General features: G+C 18.7%; 4 protein-coding genes and 1 pseudogene across 4 annotated transcripts, besides 1 other annotated feature; all 5 read right to left on the bottom strand.

Annotated features, from left to right (window-relative positions):
• Nucleotides 1-1,484: 1,484 nt before the first annotated feature.
• On the bottom strand, nt 1,485-2,470 carry PmUG01_05043600 (annotated as a pseudogene).
• Nucleotides 1,485-2,470: a sequence feature (fam-l protein, pseudogene).
• Nucleotides 2,471-4,813: 2,343 nt separating this feature from the next.
• On the bottom strand, nt 4,814-5,697 carry PmUG01_05043500 (fam-m protein; the record flags this gene model as incomplete). Its single annotated transcript, XM_029003652.1, has 2 exons — nt 4,814-5,473; nt 5,611-5,697. The coding sequence occupies 2 exons, from the start codon at nt 5,695-5,697 to the stop codon at nt 4,814-4,816; spliced, it is 747 nt and encodes a 248-aa protein (XP_028860577.1).
• Nucleotides 5,698-8,358: 2,661 nt separating this feature from the next.
• Nucleotides 8,359-9,319, bottom strand: PmUG01_05043400 (fam-l protein; the record flags this gene model as incomplete). Its single annotated transcript, XM_029003651.1, has 2 exons — nt 8,359-9,111; nt 9,212-9,319. 2 exons carry the CDS (start codon nt 9,317-9,319, stop codon nt 8,359-8,361), a joined length of 861 nt encoding a protein of 286 aa, XP_028860576.1.
• A 10,364-nt stretch (nt 9,320-19,683) lies between these two features.
• On the bottom strand, nt 19,684-20,691 carry PmUG01_05043300 (fam-l protein; the record flags this gene model as incomplete). Its single annotated transcript, XM_029003650.1, has 2 exons — nt 19,684-20,478; nt 20,605-20,691. The coding sequence occupies 2 exons, from the start codon at nt 20,689-20,691 to the stop codon at nt 19,684-19,686; spliced, it is 882 nt and encodes a 293-aa protein (XP_028860575.1).
• A 2,532-nt stretch (nt 20,692-23,223) lies between these two features.
• PmUG01_05043200 (fam-m protein) lies at nt 23,224-24,135 on the bottom strand (the record flags this gene model as incomplete). Its single annotated transcript, XM_029003649.1, has 2 exons — nt 23,224-23,922; nt 24,049-24,135. 2 exons carry the CDS (start codon nt 24,133-24,135, stop codon nt 23,224-23,226), a joined length of 786 nt encoding a protein of 261 aa, XP_028860574.1.

Genomic DNA, 24,135 nt, shown 5'->3' with positions numbered 1-24,135 from the left:
TATTAATGTGATAAATGAAACATATATTAATATTATAATTTTAATTTGAACCTATAATGATACAAATTTAATAATTTAAATTTATTCTTGAACATTACTAGGAAAATATTCATATTCAAAATCATATACATTATATTTATTTAATTAAACATTGTATAAAAAATATAGTAATTCTTAGATACAACTAATTACAACCTATGTAACCAGTAAAAAATATTGCATAAATATGAATTGTCTAAAAAAAAATAATACCCTTTTTTAATTTCATATTTTTTAAAAAATGAGTTTTATAAATGTAATGTTTATTGTCATTTTAAAAAATATATATTCGTATACATCTATAATATCATATTAACTCTTATATATACTCTTACTCATTAAAAATATAAAAAAAATATATAAAAATAAGTACACATTATTACATTTTAATACAAAAAATATGTACTTTTTTAATATTATTAATGATATTTCAGTTTCTTACAGACATATGCTTCTATTTATATATTTAGAATTATAAAAACTATAAATGAACAATTTATTTGTACCATATATTAATATTTAATTAATTTATTTAATATTTTAATAATGTGAAGAATAAAAAAAATATATACAATTTATTTATAAATTTTCATTATAATGTATATTAAATTAGTCTTACCAAAATGTAATTAACATCAAAATTAAGTTTAATAATAAATAACTATAAATCTTTATTTTAATTGTAGAGATAACGAATCTATAATTTGGCAAAGTTTTATAAATAATAGATATTTAATAAGAATATATGTTTTTCATATATATATAACTACAAATGTATATTATCCAAAAAAATATATAAGTTCATTAAAATAGTATTTACAGTTATAATTTCTTATAACATATTTCTCATAAAAAATATTTTATAGAATGAATATTAAGATTTCATTTTAATAAAAAAATATATATATATTATATCAATATAACAAATATTTTCTTTTTCTTTCATTAAATACGAAAATTTACACGTTTATTGCTAATTTAAAACTAATAGCCCATGTTCTTAATAACGTGAAAAACTAACAATATTAGACTATTATAATATCTGTAATAGTAAGAAGAATATTTTATTTAAAATACAATTATTAAAATAATTCTGTAAAATTATATGAATTCCTTGATTATATATTAATTTCAATGCCCAAATATATTGTTTTTTTGTAGAAATATATTTAAATATAAAATGTACAAATGATAAGACAAATATATTTAAGTTGAAAAAATACATTATAATATAAACTGAAAAGTATTAAAACATTCAAATTTATTAAAAAATTGAAGACTCAATTTAATGTTGTCTATAGGGAAGACAACGTATATATATTCGTATAGAAAAAATTTAAGTAATTATATTTTTACTTTCTAGTTTAATCATTTATGCTATTACAGATATTACTTCGTGTTAAAGAATTACCACAAAAAAAAAAGCACATATCATGATGTTCATTTTACCTTTTCCTAAACTTAATTTTTTCAATTTTTTTTACTTTTTTATGGTAGTAAATAAGACCGGACATAAATGTAATACCTAATATAATAAAAGGTACGAAATATATTATAAAACCAAATAAATTACACGATACATGGATTTCCGATTCCCATTTGCTATTTTTCCATATTGACAATTCGAAAGATGGTCTTAATATTTCAGACCAATGATTCCGTAAAATATAATTCAATTTTCCTCCTAACGCACTCCAAAAATCTCTACCATATGTATTCAATAACGCGCTCAAGCAATTTATAAAACCATAACCCACGAATAAATCTAATATAAGTGATATCAATAATAACAGAAACAATAATATAGGTAGGGATAGTCGTATCCCGTATTTTTTACTCATTATTTTTTTATACAATTTATCACTAATTATCCTGTTGTTTTTAATAAAATTCACATGATCAAGTTCTTTAAATATTTTTTTTTCTAAATGGCAACACTTTTTTGTTTTAAAAATACACAAAGTATTTTTCTTATCTTCTCTATGACTTCCTGCTTTATTTAATGAACTTTCTTTCGATTTTTTCTTCCTTCTTTTATCTCTTTTATCGTTATTACATATATTATTTTTTTCTTTCTTTATATTATATGGTATCTTTTCTCTTAATACAACAATACTTGAATCCTGATTTTTTTTATATTTCTACAGTAACTTACAATCACTTCTGCCTATTTTTCTATCAAATTTGAAGTTCTTACTCAAATATTCGTTAAACATACTCCGAAAATATAATGTAAATATTTGTTATTTAATGAAAAAAAATTTCCTCCTACAATAAATTATTAATAAAAATAAAACACTAAAAATATTAATAAATCAAATATTTTCAAATAATATTATTGTACCTTATCATTCTCAAAACAGTGTATCCATGATAAAAGTATAAACGCAGAAATTTTAATAATTAAAAGTAACCTAATTTTTTGTTCCAGGATGTATTTCTTTAATAGTGTAATATATTCAGTAAAGACTAAATTAACAATAATAAAATATTTATAAATGTTAAAGCTCACTATAATTTTTAATTTTTTTTTTTTATTATTATTTGTTTTTTTTTTTTTCTAGTATAGAATCAATAAAATCTATACACTTATAATACTCTTTACATCAGACACCAAGAAAAGTAACTTTTAAGACATATTATAAAATTATTGTATTAATTTTATTTTTATAAAACTAATATCATTTAAATAAAATAATTTTCATTGTTTAATGAATATACAGAATATACACATTATTGTAGTATAACAGTAAAATAATATTTTTTATTAATAGTTTTTAAAAATTAATAAAACATATATTCTTAATATTTGTAAATATTGAGTAATGCTAGAATATAGAATATATACTTTGAAAAATGTATACACTATGTAGAGAATACATATAATATTTTGTAATATATTAAGGAAATTATAATTAATATCAACGATGTATTTATATTAATAATGATAATAATATAAATATTATTTTTTGGAAAAACCGTTAATATATAATAAAATGTTAATTATTAAAATAATATAATAATAGTAATGATAAACGTAAAACGTAAAAATTTGTACAGAATTTCGTCAAATGTTTATTATAATATTTTCGTTATAAAATGGAATATAATATATTTAATAATTCAAATTTATATAATACATCAAAATCTATAAAGCAATCCATATTTTTTAGTGTAATTAGCTTTTAATTTTTTATTTTTGTGCAATCATTTTTGATAATTATAATTTTTAATCGAATTTAATTCATATGAATATTTTTAGGTAAAATGTTTTTAAATTCTTTTACAAAAATGTTTTTTAGATTAAGTATACTAATTTAGGAAAAGTATAAAAAAAAAGAAAATAGTAATAAAATAAATAATGTAAACTGAAATTCTTCCATTAAAGTTTTTATAACAAGAATAAACCTGGTACATTAAGTTCTCTCTCAAATTATATATTAATAAGAATTCTTATTTTTTTTACTAATAATCTCATTATATTATAAATATTTATGTTATTTTAATAAAGTACTTTTAAATTAACCATTATATAAGCGTAACAATACAACGATTAAAGTATATATACTATTATTTATTGAAACAGTACTATAATACACAAAATTAATAAAGAAGAACATACAATCACAAACAATTCTAAAATTACAGTAATAAATACTGAATATTCCATAAGAATAAGAAAAAACCTAACTCTAAACCTAAATTTCTGTTTAAGAAATATATATTAAAAAATAAAAATTTTCTTTTTGCTACTATTTAAGAAATGTGCATTATAAACATGAAAATATTGACGATGCTTAAAAAAAACTATATGTATTATTATAAATTTTTAAAATAATTTTATCAATTAATATATTTATATATCATAAAAAATAACAAAAATATATAGTTTGTTTATTAATATATTTTTATTATATTATATATTTAATTTATTTTTCCACAATAGAAATATTATCATAGTTAATAAAGTAATAAAATGGAGAATATATTTACCTTTTTATTTAATTGTAAAGTTATAGTATCGATTACGTAATAATTATAAGTAATATATACATAATAAGAATATATTTTTTATTACATAATTATAAGTCCAATTTTACATAATTCAAAAAAAAAATTAAAAGTATATTAAAAGAATTTCTACTATAATTATGTCTAATAATATAATTCTCTTAAAAAATATTTTATAGAAAAAATAAAATTTTTTTCTTTAGTAGAAAAAAAAAATATATATACATATCAGTGTAAAACAATATCTCAATTTTTTTCATTTGATACAAAATAAGACACATTTATATCTAATTTATATCTAATAATACATTTTCCGAAAAAGTGAAAATATATTCATTTTTGACAAGAACAAGTGAAAAAATAAAAAGTACTATTTTATATAATACATATATAAATTTCCAAAACCTTAGAATAAAACTATATGAATTCTTGTGTTATATATATTAATTTTAACATACAAATATATATATTTTTTAAATATATTTAAATACATAAATATATTTATTAGGCAACACTAGTTAATTTAAATGGAATATACTTTAACGTCCATACATAAAAATAATAAAACATTCAAAATTAAGAAAAAATTAGAAACATATTTTTTTATTGTTCTGTATAAAAAATATCTTGTACATATGGGTGAATTTATAAAGCATAAGCAATTATAACTATGTTTACTACGCACAACCTTAAATGTATTACAGATATTATAATAATGATATTAAAGAGATCTTTTAAAAAAAAAAAAATACTCATTATTTATTTACTCATTCATCAACTTAAGTTTATTATATATCTCTTTATTTTTTAAGATCCTAGGTATTGTTATTATAATTAAAATTGAAAATATAACAATATCTATGGCATATAATATTGCACATGTATAAGGATCTAAACTTACTGGAATTTTAATAATCGATTCTAAATTTACTCTAATTTTACCCCCTACTTTTTCCCATGAAACATAAATATCTCCTATAATGTATAATATTCCCAACATAATAAAAATTAAAAATAAACCAACTCCATATCTATAATGTCTAAATTTTATTTTTCCTAATGCTATGTCGCAAAGTCTTCTTTTTTTTTCTAGAAAATGAGAGTAATTTTTCCTTTTAATCCATTTTTTTTCAAAATGAAAATGTTTTCCATCAAAAATTCCATTGCTATAATCTGTAACTTCGGTGTAGTATTGCGCTTTATTTAATAAATTTTTATTAGATTTTTTGCTTTTAAATGGGGCTTCTTTTTTATTAATAATTATGTTTTTCTTTTTGTAATCTGTATTATTTAATATATTCTGTTTTAATCCCAAAATATATGAATCTTTATCATGTTTATATATTGTTAGTGATCGAAAAATTCTTGTATCTAATTTTCTACAAATATTGTAGTACTCTTCAAAAGATTTATCAAAAATAATCTAAAGGGAAAAAAAAATAAAGATAAAAAATATTTGTTATTTAAAAGATAAATTATTAATTCTATGAAGCCTTATTAATAAAAATAAAACACGTAAAGCATTAATAATGCAAGTATACTTAAATGATAATATCATACCATATAACTCTTTAAATGACATATCCAAAATAAAAAGATGAAAGCAAATATTTTAATAAATATGATATGTTTAATTTTATGTTCCATTATATATAACTTTAATATTCTTATATGTTAAATAAACAAAATATTACTAATAAAAGAATTATAATTTTCCAATGATAACAAAAATTCATCATTTATTTAAAAATTTATTTTTATTGATACATTGGAAAAAATTAGTAAAATTTATATAACTACAATGAATTTTAGTATACGTGCAAAGAAAAATTACATTAAAAAATATTATATACCTTTTACATAATAAAATTTAAAATAAAATTAATTGAATTTATTCAAAAATATATTAAATATATAATTTAGTTATTTAATATAGCGCACCTATTATACAAATTTTTTATTAATATTTTTCAGAATTAAACAGAAAAAAAAATATATGATGTTATAAAATTTCTAATTATTAAATTTATATAGAATATAGAACGTAGAGAATACAGATAAAACATTATTCTCTATATTAATACAATAAAGACAAATCATAAGAATTTTATCATATAAATAATTATAATTGTATATATATTATGCTGTAGAATTACGTTTTATTATTCTTAAAAGATATTTATTATTATAGCAATATGATAATAATATATATAAGAATTATTAATTTTTGTTATGCAATTCATAACGGATACATTAGATAATCTCTAAGTCCATACGAACTTCTATAACATATAAAACATTTAAACAAATCATATATGTGTTAATAATATATGTACAAATATATATTTTAGAGGATAAGGGGAATTTATTTTTATATTTGTTCCATAACTTTTAATAATTATAATTTTTAATTTTGTAAAATTAATGGCATTATTTTTAAATGAATAATTTTTATATACATATAATTAATTCTTTTTAATATTTCTTTTAATTAATTATATTTCTATAACAGAAACTTAAATATAAAAAAAAACAAACTTAATATCAAAAAGTAATTATTCAACTTCTGTACTTATATAAATGTTATATAAATGGTCTAATATATTTTAAAAATATTATTATAATATTTAACATTAAAAAAAATGTATATATATATAGTTTTTATTAAAATTGTTATTATCAATATTTTCATTTTCAATGTGCTCTATTCCAATATCTTCGATTGTAATTTTCTATAGGTACTAATTATAATTTTAAAAAATGAAAATATGCATAGGCAGTTTCATAGTCTAAATCATATTATTCAAAGTTATAGCTAATTATTAAAATACATATTAGTATCATTTTTTTCGTTTGAATCAAAAAAAAATGATATTTAATAAATCAGACGTAACCAAAAAATTTTCTTGTTGAACATTTGTATGGGGAACCTTATATGTAACATTTTTTTAATCAATTAACTTTAAAAGAAATAAATTAAACCATTAAATATAAAATATTAATACTCATAAAACAAAATAAAAGGATGCAACTATTTATAACTTATCTATAAAAATGTAATTCTTTTTAGCAATATCCTTTTTTTTTTCTTAAAACCAAAATATTAATTTGAAGAAAATACTAACTATAAATATAAACTCTCCATATTATTATATATTTTTAAAGTAATATTGACTGTTTACTTAATATATGTACATAAAAATTAAAAAAATACGACTTATATATATACATATACGTTTATCCCCGTATAATTATATATATTTTTTTAATTGCCGTAAATAAAAAATTTTTATAGATAAAAATAATACATTTTAATAAGTATTTTATTATAAAAACTATGAAAAAAAAAACTAATCTGAAAATACGATCCATTAATATATAATAACATTTAATTCATTAATATGTCCCTTAGTGATGTAAAAAAAAAAAATATATAGTATATTTAATTATAAATTTTCAGTATAATATATATTTATGTGATTTTTCAAAATAGAATTAACGAAAGCATTGATAACAATCATGAATAATAAATTCTTCTAAAACATACTTTAATTAAGAAGTTTTTATAATTCTTGAGCTATTAAACAATTATAAGTAGATCATATTTTAAAAAAGTATTATTTTATATTATAACAATATTTTGCCTTTTGACCAACAAAATACAAACTAAAAGTATGTTAAAAAAACTTATAAAATAAAAATTTTCTATAACAAAGTTTTCATAAAATATATTTTATAGAATAAAAATTAAGTGTTTTTCATATAATATACATATATATATAAATGGGCAACGGAAAACCTGCACTTTCCCTTATTAAATACAAAGCAAGATATACTCATCTTTTTCTTAAAACAGATGATGCATATCTTTAAATGCATTAACATATAACAATTTTAGAACGAATCAATATAAAAAATATAGTGTGTCATTTCATAAATTACAAATACATATTAATAAACTTAACTAAAATTGTATTAATTTCCCTATAATATATTATTTTTATTACAAAAAAAATAGAATTTTTATGAGTAACAAAAGAAATTCCAACATATATAAATATATATTAATCTAACGTAGTTAACTATGTTGAAAATATATCATAAAATACAAAATAAAAAACATTTAATTTCACCTAAAATCATAATACACATTTATATATTGTCATGTACCCAAAAAAGGAAAGTGCATATAAATGTATTTTTAAAATTACGTAATTATATATATGTATATTAAACATATGACGAGAATTAATACAAATATTACGTCATATTAAAGACTTCATTATCGAAAGAAACATATAACATACTTTATATTTTACCTTTCCTGAACTTAATTTTTTGATATTTTTTAACTTTTTTATGGTAATAAAAAACCACTGATATAAATGCAAAGCCTAATATAAGAAAAAGTGAGCAATATGTTAGAAAACTAAACATGTTATGAACAAGAGCAGACTTCGGCTTACCTTCAACGGTTACAACTTGCTTAAACAAACTACCGAAAGAATCATTCTTCAAATAGTTCCCAATTTTATCAACTGCGCTTTTTCCAAGAGATTGATAAAACACATAATATAGCACATTTGAAATTCCATAACCCAAAGATAATTCTACTGTTAATGCTAGTGATAACAACAATAACAATATAAATGGAATAGCGATTCTTAATGAACATTTTTTACGTATTATTTTTTTGTAAAGCTTACCACTAATTGTCTTGTTGTTTTTAAGAAAATCTTCAAAATCAAGTTCTTTAAATATTTTTCTTTCCAAATAGGAATATTTATTTGTTTCAAATAAACATAATTTATTATTTTTATCTTTTTTACAGCCTTTTTCATTATATGGTAAATTTTCACTTAATAGTTCCTTTTTATCTTCTCCCACCTTTTCGTTATTAGACGCATCATTTTTAACATATTTTCTATTTTGAATCTCTTCTTTTAAACATACAATATGTGAATCCCATTTCTGATTATTTATTCCAAGTAAACGATAATTTCTTGTATAAAAATTTCTACAATGTTTGCAGAATTCATCCAAAAGTGTGTTATGCGTACTCTGAAAAAATAAAAAAAAACTTATCAATTAAATGAATATTTTCACACTAAAAAAAGTACTAAAATAAAAAAAAATAGAAAATTATAAGTAATATAAATACCTGTAAATAATTATATTTTAAATTATAAATGTAAAAATTACATATCCAACTTAAAAGTATAAAAGTAGAAATTTTTAAAAATAATAGTAACTTAATTTTTTGGTCCATGATATAGAACATTAAAACTGTAATATACTGAGCAGTAACACAATTAAAAATAATACAATATTCCTATAGTTATATAGGAAACTTTTATTATACATTTATTCTTTTATATTTATAAATTTTTTTTTGTTCGTAAAAACATATTAAAAAATGTATAATTATAATTTTTTTTTACAGCAGTGACTGCGAAAAAGAACTTCAATTAGAATAATATAAATTCAAATAACTAATAAACATATAAAATATATATTTTATTTAAAATAATAAATTAATTAAAAAATATTTTTATTAATTCATTTCAGAATAAAATAAAATATATACGATTACATAACATTCTAGATATTGATTATATGTAGAATATAGAATGTATAGAATATAGATAATGGATCTCTTTATACCTTAAGAGAAGTATTACGGATGTTAAAGAAGTTCTCCTATTAATTATTCCGATTTTATAAACAATATATTTTTGAAAAACTAGTTATTCCTAAAAAAATATTAATTGTTATAGAAACATAATGGTAGAAGTAAAAAATGGAAAAAATATTTTTCATAAATTTTTGTTTTATATTAATTGTGCTAATGTAATTAGGTATAACATAAACATATACATTCCTTTATCTTCAATAACATATATCAAATATCGTATTTATAATAAAGAACTTAAAGCACTAAAAAGGTATATATTTCAAAGGTAAATAAAGACCGTCTTTTATTTTTGTAAAATAATTTTTGAGTGTTATAGTGTTTAATTAGAAGTAAAATGTACTATTATTTCTAAATTAAAAGTTTGTAAATTTATCAACTTATTTCAAATTTCTTTTTAATTTAATATTTATTTAGATGAAATAAGATAAAAAAATAATACATAAAAAAGTGAAGGATAGAATAAGTATTGAATTAACTTAATAATAATCTTGGAATAATAATATACTTCGTTAACAGCATTTAACGTAATAATGAGTATAATTTCATATCAAATAATTTTACATAGATTTTTAATAATTTTTACAGAAAAATTTTAACACAAACAATTATCTAAAATAAAAAGTAAAATAAGAGATATACTTTAAGACACTCATTTAAATATAAAGCTTTAAAAATTATAAAATTGACAATTTACTAATAATAATTCATTTCCAAAGGAGAATTATATTATTATTTAATTATAATTTTTTACTTGAACTATAAAAGAATCCAGAATTTTATTAATATATTCTTATATCAAATAACTTTTGAAACATGTAATTTTCATAATAACTTTTTTATAAACATGATTTGTTATGTTTACATTTAAATAAGAAGTACATTTTAACAAAAAAAATTAAATAGTTTATATTTTATTAAATAAAAATAAATTCAAATATATTAAAATTAAAAGTAATATATCGTATATATATTAATAAGATCAATAATGAAAACTTACAACCTTTAAAAAGAAAAGAGAGGAATTGTTAATTATAAAAGTTATCTCATTAGGTGCGTGAAATTACATTAATTACGATATAGTATAATAAATTAAATATCACATATATATTGAATTACAAATCCAAATGTAACTATTACACATATATTTTTTGCATATATGGTGTATATTTTTATTCTGAATATTCAGCAATTTAAATTTCACATTTAATAAATAAAGAAATATATATTATATATATATATTCCGAAAAATAAATTTTAATATAACAAAAATCTAAAAATATAAGAACCGTCAAAAATACTTCTTATACATCTTATTACTTCTGTTCATTAATATATACTTGTATAATATTTAGTTTCAATAAAAAAAAATTTATAAGTATACAATTAATTTTTGTTAGCATATTTCCATTAAGCATAAAGGAAATATTCACTAGATACAGGAAAAAAGGTATTTCTGAAAACAATATATCAATTTTGAGGAGGCTTTTATTTTGTCTTTTTCTAATTTACAGGCTTATTTAATAATTTTAACAGAACATATAACATTAAAATATATAAAAAATGAAAAATAAAAATACAGTTGTAAATCTCTTTTTATAATTAAATAATTATATTAGTAATTCTCACCTTAATATATATTACAAATTTATTAATGGAATAATAAATAGAAAAGTAATAAAAATACTATAACAAAAGTATCCATTAGAGTAAATGCTAACGTAATACTCATACATTCTGTAAGTTTTACACTTTTTTTCTTGGTAGAACAGGAATATTTTCTGTTTTTATATATAGGAATATATACTCCTTACAATTTTTTTAAAAATACATATCTATCACTATATATGGCTCGAATAAAACAAATAATCATTTCGTGACTAACTTTTTGGATGTCCTTGAATTATCACTGTATCTACGCTAATACATTCCAATATATTTTAGTTCAATATTACCTCTTTATGGTATGAACCAACATATACATTACCATATAACATACCTTTAATTCTATATTATATCTCTCCTCTTGTTCTGATAATAATATAAGAATCCTTTGTCTAATATTCCATCCACAATATTCTAATTATCTAAAGATATATAAAAGGTACATTATAATGAAAAGAATATATTTTTATTATTTATAATGTGCTAAATTTCCTTAGAGATAACAAAAATATTCTTATAAATATATTTATATATAACATGGAGCTACAAAAATATAAGAAAAATTTTATTCTAGTTTATTATAGTGCCTTATTTAAATATGGACATATACAATTGAAAAAGACAAATCTGCGTGATTTTTCTAATATAAAATATTTATTTATTCTATAAAATTTGTATATTTTTTGATTTTATAACACATCTATTTTGGCAAAATATATAGAGAATATTGACAAATTAGTAATATATGAGTATAGTAATTACTTTAGCTATTTTATTTTATTTTTTAAAAAAGTGCTAAATTCCATAAATAATGTACAAGTTATAAAAAATATAATATAATTTAATAAATATTTTTCTAAATTTATGAAATTAATTTATTTATAGAAAAGCAAATATCAAATGATATTTGGGAAACGAATTTTATTAATGAATACTCAAAAAGCATATATATTTTAATAGCCTAACGTAACAGTTCAAAATGTTTGTTATTAATATCTTTCAGAAAAAAAAATAAAATGGCTTTTCAGGTATACAGGAATTTTTTTTATAATTAGAATAAAAAAATCAGACATGTGTTGAGAATAAGTATGCTAATATATGTTAGTAATATAGTTATTTTTTTATTGAACCTTCTATTAATAAGCTTAATTATGTATACCTGTTATACTTCTTATACATTATTTACAATAATAAATACAAGATATAGTATATAATACTAATCATACGCTGGAAAAAAAAATAAAAAAAGACTTTTTTTTATAGCACAAGTTATAATCTAGTATGTCCCATATATATAAAACATGTAAAATATTTGTACTAGAATAACTTTGAAATTATATTGTGCAATTTTATTAAAATAAAAAATACTAATGTTTTATAGAGTTCTATACAATTTAACGCTTTTATAAAATTGCATGTTATTATTTTAAATATAATAAATTAATTTCTATATAGTTAAAAAAAAAAAAGAATTCTGTTTATTATGATCAAAATAAAATTTATTAAATTTGAGAATTAATTTATATATTTTTATTTTTTCGCTAAAATATTTATAAATTTATAATATATAGCGAAAATGCTATATTAAAAAAACATAATAACTATGTAAGAATATATATAAGAAAAAATTTATAGTAATTATAATTATTAAAAAAAAAATTATAATAAAAAAATTATTTTAAATAAAATAATATACAGTAAAAAATAATAATATTAATAAATAAAAAAAAAATATATATAATATATAATAAAAATTAAAAAAACCAATAACGTATTATTATACTTTTTGACATTTTTATGGAAGGAATAATAGTATATATAATTTTTATTGGTATATAAATAAGTATTACTTAAAGTAATATATTAAATGACTACTGCTATGTAACATTCTCAAATAAAATAAATTATATTATTAATGAAATATACCCATAAAAGAAAAAATATTTTTATTATATATTGTTTATTTAATATAATAAACGTAGAGAATAATAAAAATGTAATATCATAAATATATTATATTAATTATATAATAATAAATTTACACTAATTTTGTTAAGTAAACTACTTTTCTAAAAATAATTAATTAAAAATATATGTAAATATCCTGAAATTTTCCATATGCTACCAATATACATCAACCTAGATAATTACAGAAATATAAGATAAATATTATTTTACTCTATGTATTCGTATGTATATAACTATATAAACTTATATAATTATATATATATATAATTAATATGTTTCTTGGTTCAAGACATTTAAATGGTTCTTTCATTTGGATTTCTCCTTGTCAAAATTTACTAATTTATGTTTATATAAAAAAACATACCAACGCAACATAATATTTAATACTGCCTATTATGAAAATTATATAATTATAAAAATAACATGAACATATAAACTTCTTTTTAATAATTATTTTCTAGTTTTCTATGTAACTGATTTAGTTAATATTTTTTAGGATCATTTGTTTTTTTTTAATTATTTTATGCATTTTATATTAATTAAATATGTTCACGTTAATTTAAGATAAATACTGATGAAAATTCAGCAAAATGAAAGAATAATTTATAAACAATTTTCATTTTTTTTTGAAATATTTGATTATTTCCTTAGTAAATGTATACAATATAAATTAATGTTATTATTAAATATATATATTTATTTTATAAGTATACATCTATGAAATCACATAAATACATATATATATATATATATTATTAAATACTTAATAATTTTTGACTCTTGTAGATACAATATCAGATGTAATAATCATTTCTCATAAATTTACCTTTTGTATTAATAATATTTTTCCCCTAATTAGAAATTCAATTAATTTCGTAAAAATAATGGAATATATGGCTCTTTTAAATTCATTATATTACTTAAAGGTAAATTAATGTGGATTATAAATATATTCCTCGAAATTATTACTTTCCTATTGTTTCTTTAAGTAGTATTTTTGTAATCATCCTTATTATAGATCTAATGTATCTCTTCTATAACACTACTACTATTATAGATTCTATGAAGTTTACACAAACATATATATGATAAAATATTCACTAAAATGAGGAACATTATAATTTATATCTACATGTATTTCATTATATTCAGTCACTTTTCTAAAATTTATTTATTCTAACTAATTTATTTTTTTCAAAACATATTGAACCCTTTCATATTACCAATAAGTTTACGTATATATAACTAATGTAATGTTTACCAAAAAAAAAAAAAAATGATTATAGTTTTATTTTATTTTTTTTAGTTCCAAATGAATAAATTCATTATATATATATATAAAAGTAATTTCTACGCGAAGATTTTTTATTATCACTTGAATATACTTTTTTACATGCTTGTTTATATGGGATGAATATCATAAAGATATGCATACACTCATAAGACCACCGTATTCATACGTGCACACATTCATATACGTAATCTTCTTTCATAGAACTAAAACGAACTAATAATATTTACTTTTTCGTTTTACAACATTGCAGTATATACATTTCCACTTTTTATTTTTTTTTCGGCTTTATCAATGCTAATAATAAATATACTAATTAACAACCCTTATAAGAATCTTTAATAAAGTTAACTGCATGTAAATTTACAATGAAGGTATAATATAAAATGAAGCCCTCGTTAAACGAATTATATACACATCTAATTAATTCAATTATTGTAACGTTTAGTTACCTTATGTATATATTTTTTCTTCTTTTTCTTATAATCTTTAAGATAAATACATGTTTCAGTTAACTTCATGCCTTGAGATATTATCCCTTGTCAAATATCCTATTTCTATCATATGTCTCATTCCATCTTATATACATTAACATTTACGTAAATACAAAGCGATACTGGGGGAAATAATATGTGAATAAATTTACAGCATGCAAAAAATTACATGTACATATATATGTATGTGCATCCGTTTACAGCATTTCAATGTATACATACTAAAAGTTCTACAGAAAGCTATTACAAAAAAAAAAAAAACAATAAGCATAAGTTCTATACGCATAATTATTCATACATTCATGAAGAGTTCAATCTTACGTACACACACAATAATGCATACAACTGCATACTAAAATCAATTTAGTTATTCATATACATAAAATCACCTTTTAAGAATAAATGTTTTATTAGATATATTTTATTTTAAATTTTTTAAGTAAACATTAACATCTGTATAAAAATATACTTCTGGTTGATATAACAACACAAAAAAAATTTACCTATATATATAAGAAGCTTCGTTATTATGAGAAATTCATCAAAAATGTATTAAAGGTAAATAGATAAAACAAGCCCTATAAAATACATTTTATTACGTTTATTTGTTTTAGTCTTCTCATGTTGTTTCAGTGTAGTAGAATATATATCCGTTTATACTATTAATAATATTGTGAAATCGAAGTGTTGTAATAGGCATAAAAATGAATATGCATTTTATAAAATATGGGCAGGTACATATGTTGAAGTATGTATATGGACGGACCATCCTAAGGAATGCATATATATACATCCGCATATTCACATGTATATGTGCATATACGTATGCACATATATATTTACATGGCATAGAATTATACATGACACATATATTTACATGGCATAGAAGCATACATGACACATATATTTACATGGCATAGAAGTATACATGACACATAAATTCTTTAAAGTAGTTATTTTTTAGTTTTTATTCGTACATTTTCCCACAAATTTCGTAATTAGAGACTTATATTTATGGATTTTCACCTTTTCATACAAACTAAGGATAAAAAAATTAAATCAGAAAAATATCGCTAATAAATTATATCCTTTTTTTTCTTTGTCTTTTTCATAAAACTTTTATAAGGATATCTATCTTCACTTTTAAAAAAATATCTCTGTAATTGCTGTTTGAACATAGAAAAAAAAAGGGGAATATTAGAATTAAGAATTGCACCTATTCATGCATAATTTATGTCGTCATTAATTATATTTCATATTCTTTTACTTTTTTTTATTTTTCTTATTTTCATTTTCTTAGAGTCACTTTTGCATGTGTTTGTTAGATATGAGTTTCCTACTTCTCCATTCTTTCCTATTTCATAGTAACGTTCGTTCTCGATGAAAAAGTAGTCCTAATACAAATACATATAATCTAAAAAAAAAAAGAATATTTTTCATAAACGTAATATTATTTTTTTTCAGTTCACATAAAATGAATTCTGACAATACACCGTTTTATAATTAACAAAATTTCTGCATGCACATTCAAAAATTAATTAAGACTAAAATGAAAAAAATATACAAATCGCAGATATAAAATAATTTTTAGAATTATAATTATTTATATTACAAAAATTATTATATCAATTCAATATAATAGTAACAATTCAAAGACTCTGCCAAAACGGAATCATGCAATTTATATATTACCTTCTAAAAATAATTCCGGTTATTTCATTAAAATTTTATAATTTTTTATTTTTTAATTTTAATTTTTCAAGCGTTGACTGCAAAAAAAAAGATAGATAAAAATCCAGGTAAAAGAGAGAAATAAAAAACTGAGATAAACGGGAGAGCTCAAAAAAAAAAAAAAAAAATTTTTACGGATATGTATATATGTGTAACTTATATTCTTTACCCGTATGTTCATGCATATATACAAGAACAATTTAAACAATATTAAGAACAAAAAATATAAATATACATATACATTAAAGTATTATAATTACATAAACAAATCAAAAACTCTTTTAGGAGAAGATTCAATAGAAGGTTCTTATATCATTTTTATTCTTAACAATTTTGCTTGAATTTCTGTTTTAAGGTTCTATATACTCAATATTTTATTAACATAACATTTGGGAACTTGCACTAATGAAATTTGGTATCATGTATTTAACTTTACTTAACTTATAATAATACAAGTAAAAGGGAAACAAATGATATTAAAAACTTAAAATAAATACTTGAAACATAAGACATTTTAATTAGATCAAAAACATTTATTATTATATTTTTTTATTTAATTATACAAATGTTCAGATAAAAGTAGTTTTTATACACTATATTAATTAATCCTTTAATATCGTTCCTCTCTTTTCCATCTTGTAGGAATGTTTTTACTTTAATGTAACTGCGTTTTTCAGTTGTCTCCATATAATATATTAATTTTAAAAATTCATATTATTTAGCCTTATGGACTATTAAAAAATATATGATGAAAAATTTTGAATAAAAATTTTTTTGAAAAATATATTGTAATTAATTTTCATAAAATGATAAAAAAAAAAAATAATGTAATTAAAATACGTCTACGCTTTTAATATTTAAAAAAAATACGGATAGATATTCAAGAACATAAATCTAATAATATAACATGTAACATTATACATTGTATTATAAATGAATATTTACTCACTTTGTTTTTCATGTATATCTAAATAGGTAACATTATGAAATAATGAGCATTACTATTTTTCAATAATTGTACTTCGTTTCTTTTTATTTCATATAAATTAAACTAAAAAAAAATATTATCTTAATATAATTATTCTACATAAATATATGTATTATGTACATAGAACAAAATATTTTAATAAAATATAGTAATACCTAATATTATAGAAAAAAAAAATACATATATATATATTTTATTAAAAATTTTATTAACAATCTTTTCGATCTCACCATATAGAATTGTGCATATATGTTAACATCAAATTTTCTGTCTTATTAGTATATTTTTACAAAAACAAATATATGTATGTATTATACCACTGACTAAATATTACGTTTCTATCCTAAAAGAATGAGATAACTAAAACATATATTATTATTATTTTATAATATTCATTTAAATTCATAAAAAGTAAAATGTAATATATTAACTATAGTTATGAAAACAACGAACAAAACAGCTTCATATTAATTCATATATATCACAGTTAATTAAATCTTCTATAAAAATACATAATAATTTCGAATGGTACATATTAAAATTTATCTAACAAAATAAAAACAACTCTATGTAGTTAAGAATGTCTCAAAAAGGAAAAATACCTTTTTATAATTTAATTTTATTCATAAAATATGTACTACACACAAAAATCCATTATTAATAGTTAATATAATATATATACATTTATATACATTAAAAATAGAAAATATATATATAAAATACATACACACTACTATAATGTTGTAAAAAAATATTTATTTTTTTCATTACTAATAGCATTAATGTTGTTTTTTACAGATATATAATATAATTATAATAGTACTATTAAAAAAAGATAAAAAAGGATTTATATGTATATACGTCCATATGTGCGAACAATCAATTCATTCATTTCATATCTAAATAATGTCCAAAAAAAAAAAAAATATAATTTATTTATTTATAAATTTTCAATATAGTATATATTAAATTAAATTTTAAACAGAGTAATTAACACCAAAATTAAGATTAATAATAAATAAATCCATGTTTTCTTTTCAATTATAAAGATACAAAATCCATAATTTGGTAAACAATTATAAATAATATATATTTAATAAGGAAATATTTTTATTATATATATATTCAAGTTTGTATATATAAAAAAAGCTAAAACTTTATTAAAAGGTTTTTTCAATTATTATTTCTTATAGCATAATTTTCATATAATATATTTTATATAATGTATATTAGGTTCTTATTTGGCAAAAAAGAAAATAAGTATATACGTACGAAAACAACAAATTATATTCAATTTCTTTCATTAAATACTGACCAGTTACCATTTATTGCTAATTTAAAACTAATCACACATTTTCCTAATATTCTGTAAAAATAACCATTTTGAAATGTAACTGAGTATAAAATAGAAAGCAGCACTTTTTACCTAAAATATAAATTATCAAATGAATTCAACAAGATTATATAATTTGTTTTACCATATATTAATTTTAATGTACAAATATATCTTATTATAAAAACCTATTTAATAAAGAATATAGGCATACAACTATAAATATATATTTAATTAATCTGAGAAAATATATTATAAAACGATTTTAAAAATATTAATATGTTCAAATTAACTAAAAAACTCATAACATATTTTTCTCTTGTACATAGAAAAGTCCACCTGTACGTAAGTGTATTTATAAAATTTAAGCAATTATAGTTATGTTTACTAAGCAGGGCACTAAGAATATTACAGGTATTAATTCATATTAATGAGTTTATTAAACAAGGAAGCATATACCTTTTGTACAATTTACCTTTTTCTGAACTTAATTTTTTGATATTTTTTAACTTTTTTATGATAATAAACCATTCCTAATATAAGTGTTACACCCAATATTAAGAAAGCTATTAAATATATTAAACATAACAGATATCTATAAAATCCATATACGTAATCGAATTCTTCCAGATCCACCAATTTTTTTTTTTCATTAATCCACTTTTTTAATTTTATTTTTTTTGTAGACTTAAATAAAAAATTTAAAGAGGAGTTTTCCAGCAAACTATTTAAAGAACCGTACCACCAACCTCCAAGCCATATACGCAATGCGTAAAACACTCCCTTTCTAAAATAGCGAAAGCAAGAAAAATCTATTATCATCGATACTGACAACAACAAAAACAATAACAAAGGTATGGTAAATCGTAAAGCTAATTTTTTACGTATTATTTTTTTGTAAGTTTCATCACTAATGGTCCTTCTATTTTTAACAAAATCTATAAAATCAAGTTCTTTGAATATCATCTTTTCTATATGAGATAATTTTATAGTCTCAAATATATTAGACTTATTTTTCTTATGTAATTTATATCCTCCTGTATTATTTAGTGAACGTGCATCGGATTGATTCATTTTTCGTTTATCTCCTTTATCGTTTATACATATATCTTTTTCCTTGTTCATCAAATTATTAGGTAACTCTTCTTTTGAATGTAAGAAATTTGAACATTTATCCTGTTTATATTTTGCTATTAATCTATAATTTCTTATATCTAATTTACTTCCAATGGTTCGTTTCCCATAAAGGAATTTGTCAAATATACTCTAAAAAACATAGAAAATATATATTATTTATATAAATAAATATACTCGTACTGAATAACAGTGTAAATAAAAATTAAAAACTAAATATGTAAATAATATATATTTCTTTAAATTAAGTAATAGTACCATATTATTGGAAAAATGATATATCCAAGTAATAAATATAAAAAGAGAAACTTTAATAAAAAAATATAACTTAATTTCTTGTTCCATTATATATATTTCTATATCCTAATATATTCAGTAAAAAAAAAATTAACAATCGTATAATATTCATTTAATAATATAGCATAGTAATTATAATGTAATAAAATTTTATTAATGTCTTATAAAAACATAATGAAATGTATATGAACATAATGTTTTTGATAATAGATACAAACAAAAATAATTATAAATAATATTTTAGAATTATTTTTTTTAATTTTATGCTTAAAGAAATATTTTTTATTAAAATAAAATAATTTGCATTCTCAAATATTTAAAATATATAATTTATTAATATAATATAGCAGGGTAATTAAAAAAATATTAAGAAATATTTTTTTAAAACAAATTAAGAAGAAATTATAAGACTCATAAATATTTATAAATTCTGAGATTATGTATAAGATAGAGCATATAGAATACATATACTATAGAATGTATAGACAAATTATATATAATTCCATATTTTGAGATAATAATATCTAATTCATATGATATTTTTTACTAATAATTATAACTTTTTTACATGTTTTGGAAGATCATGTTATTGTTTAAGAATAATAAATACTACTATGTTATTATAATAATAGTAATAATAAATGAAAAAAATAATATTCTATAAAACCTTTCATGTTATATTATTTATAGCTCTTTCCTTATTCACTAAGTAAACATGGAAATTTTTATGTAATCCATAAAATTTTTAAAAGATCGAATTTATAGTATACTACGAAACATAAGAAACAATATATTTTTTAAAGGTAAAAACGAATTATAATTTTTATTTAAGTTTTTCCATCGTTACTATTTGTACATTAAATATTTTTAAGTTCTATTTATTTTATTTATTTTTTTGTTTTTAATAATATGTACATATTTATCAAAATTCTAGTAGAAAATAATAGAATAACAAGAAAAATGTAGTTCAATTTTAATTATAACTGTTTCGAAGTAAGAATAGACTACATAGAGTTACACATTAGTTTAATTCCATCAATAATAAAATTATATAATGTATTTTCGTAACACTTTATTTTTTTCATAGTTATTTAAGAAAATTTTCATAAAATAAAATAAAAAACGTTATTAGAAGATGATAGATTTACTTATTCCCTAATTTAGTATAACAACATAGTAATATACTAAAGAAAAGTAAAATACTCAAGGCTTCTATTGAATTAGAAAACGCATTTCTACAATTGGATAACTTCCTAGAAATAACTTAAAACCCAGGCCCCAAATCTAAACCTGTATTGATAAATTTTATATAAAGAAAGAATTTTATTTTTTTTACTATTATTTTATTTAAAAAATTAAATTTATAAATATGAATGAATTAGTAATGTTCAATATGAACTAAATGCATTTTTATGTATATTCATAATAATATGAAAAATTTAGTAAATATACTTATGGACAACTAATATAACATCATACATTTGTTTAAATAAATACCTATATATAATGAAAAGTAAGTAGAAAACATATATTTAATTTAATAAATTTTAAGGATAATTTAGATTGTTACAGATATGTAATCATTCATTAGATATTCACTATTATCTAAATATAAGAGTAAGGATTTTTACGTACTGTATATTAATTTGTTAAATAAATTAATTCATTAATTTCAACATTGAATTCGAAAAACAATAAAACAATATAATATATATTTATTTATTCTAATATAATATATAATTAAGTGATTTTTTCAAAATTAAATATAAACTAAATGAGGAATAATAATAAAGTGATAAAGGTTAAGTCATACTTTAATTTTAATGGATTGGAATCTCTAATTTAGTTAACATTTATATATACTCTATATTTAACTAATATATTTATTTATTATATATCAATTATTTAACATTTATATTATTCAAAAAAATATTTCAATTTTTATAAAGACGATTTTACAATTAGCATATTGAATAACATATTTTAGATAAAACATATCATAAAAAATAAAAATGAGTTTGTACATAAATTAAATATATATATATATCAATATAATTAAATATATGCAACTAATTTCATAAAATACAAAAGAAGTCACAATATAGTTAACATGAAAATTATAGCACATTTACAAAGTATCACGAACAGTAATAATGTTAGTCTAGAACAAGATTTATTATATAGAGAAGTACTTATTTATTAAAATATAAAATATCACAATATTCAAAGAGAGTATATAAATTTTTACAGTATATATTCATTATAAGGAACATACATATATTTTTTATAAAAATTCATATAAATGCACAAATATATATATTATATCATATACATGTAACAAAGTTTAATTAATAATTTAAAATTTATGTCTCAAGATATTAAAATATTCTAATTTACCCAAAAATTAAGAAGTTGATTTTTACTATGGTACATCGAAAATCCTGTGTATATACGCTTATATTTATAAAACTATGGTAATCATAGCTATGATCATTTAGAATATATAATAAAATATATCAAGTTCTTAAATCATATTAATGACAATTTTAACTTAACAATATTTGCTTATTATTATTTATTTCATTCAGAAATGTACTTAATTTTTTTATATTTTTCATTATTTCGTAATATTTTAGGAATCGCAACGATGAGCAAGATAGCTAATATAATGATAAGTGCGACAAATGTTACTAGGTAAAAATATTGTACTCCTGCTACTTCTCCTGCTACTGCTTGTGAATCTGTTCCTTCTATAATTGATTTTAGACCTGTGTCTTCATATATAAATTTCCAAAGAGTCTTAAAAGGTGTAAAATTTGAATCCTCAACGAAGTCAAAAACGCGCAATATGGGTAACCCTATTCCCACTAAAAAAAAAAGAAAGAATAAAACAATTCCGAATCCATAACTTCTAAACTTTCTTTTTTTTAAAGCTATATCACAAATTCTTCCATTTCTTTCAACAAAATTATCATAATCTTTTTTTTTAATCCATTTCTTTTCAAAATGAAAATATTTTCCATCAAACATACTAGAATTATAATCCATAATTTCTGTATAGTATCGCTCTTTATTTAATGAAAATCTATATGAGTTTTTTGTTTTTTCTTTATTATGCACATCCTTTTTTTCATATTCTTCATTATTTTGTACGTCTTCTTTTAAAACTATAATATTTGAATCCTTATTCTTCTTATAATTTCCTAGTATTCGACTATTTCTCGCATATATTTTTTTACAAATATTGTAGTTCTCACCTAAATAATAGTTGAATATACTCTAAAAGCAAAAAGTAAATATATATTATTTAGTAGAATACAAAATATAACCCTAAAAATCTTGTTTTTTAAAATATATTACAAAAAGTGTTAATTTTACAAATAACCTTAAATAATTTTATCATACCAAATCATTGTTACAAAGGCATATCCATGATACAACAAGAAAAAAAGCAATTCTAAAAAGTAAGATTTGTTTATTTTTTAGTTCCAT

The sequence above is a fragment of the Plasmodium malariae genome (assembly GCF_900090045.1).
Source record: "Plasmodium malariae genome assembly, chromosome: 5".
In the NCBI taxonomy this organism is placed as follows: Eukaryota; Apicomplexa; class Aconoidasida; order Haemosporida; family Plasmodiidae; genus Plasmodium; species Plasmodium malariae.
This window is presented reverse-complemented; position numbering and strand designations above follow the sequence as displayed.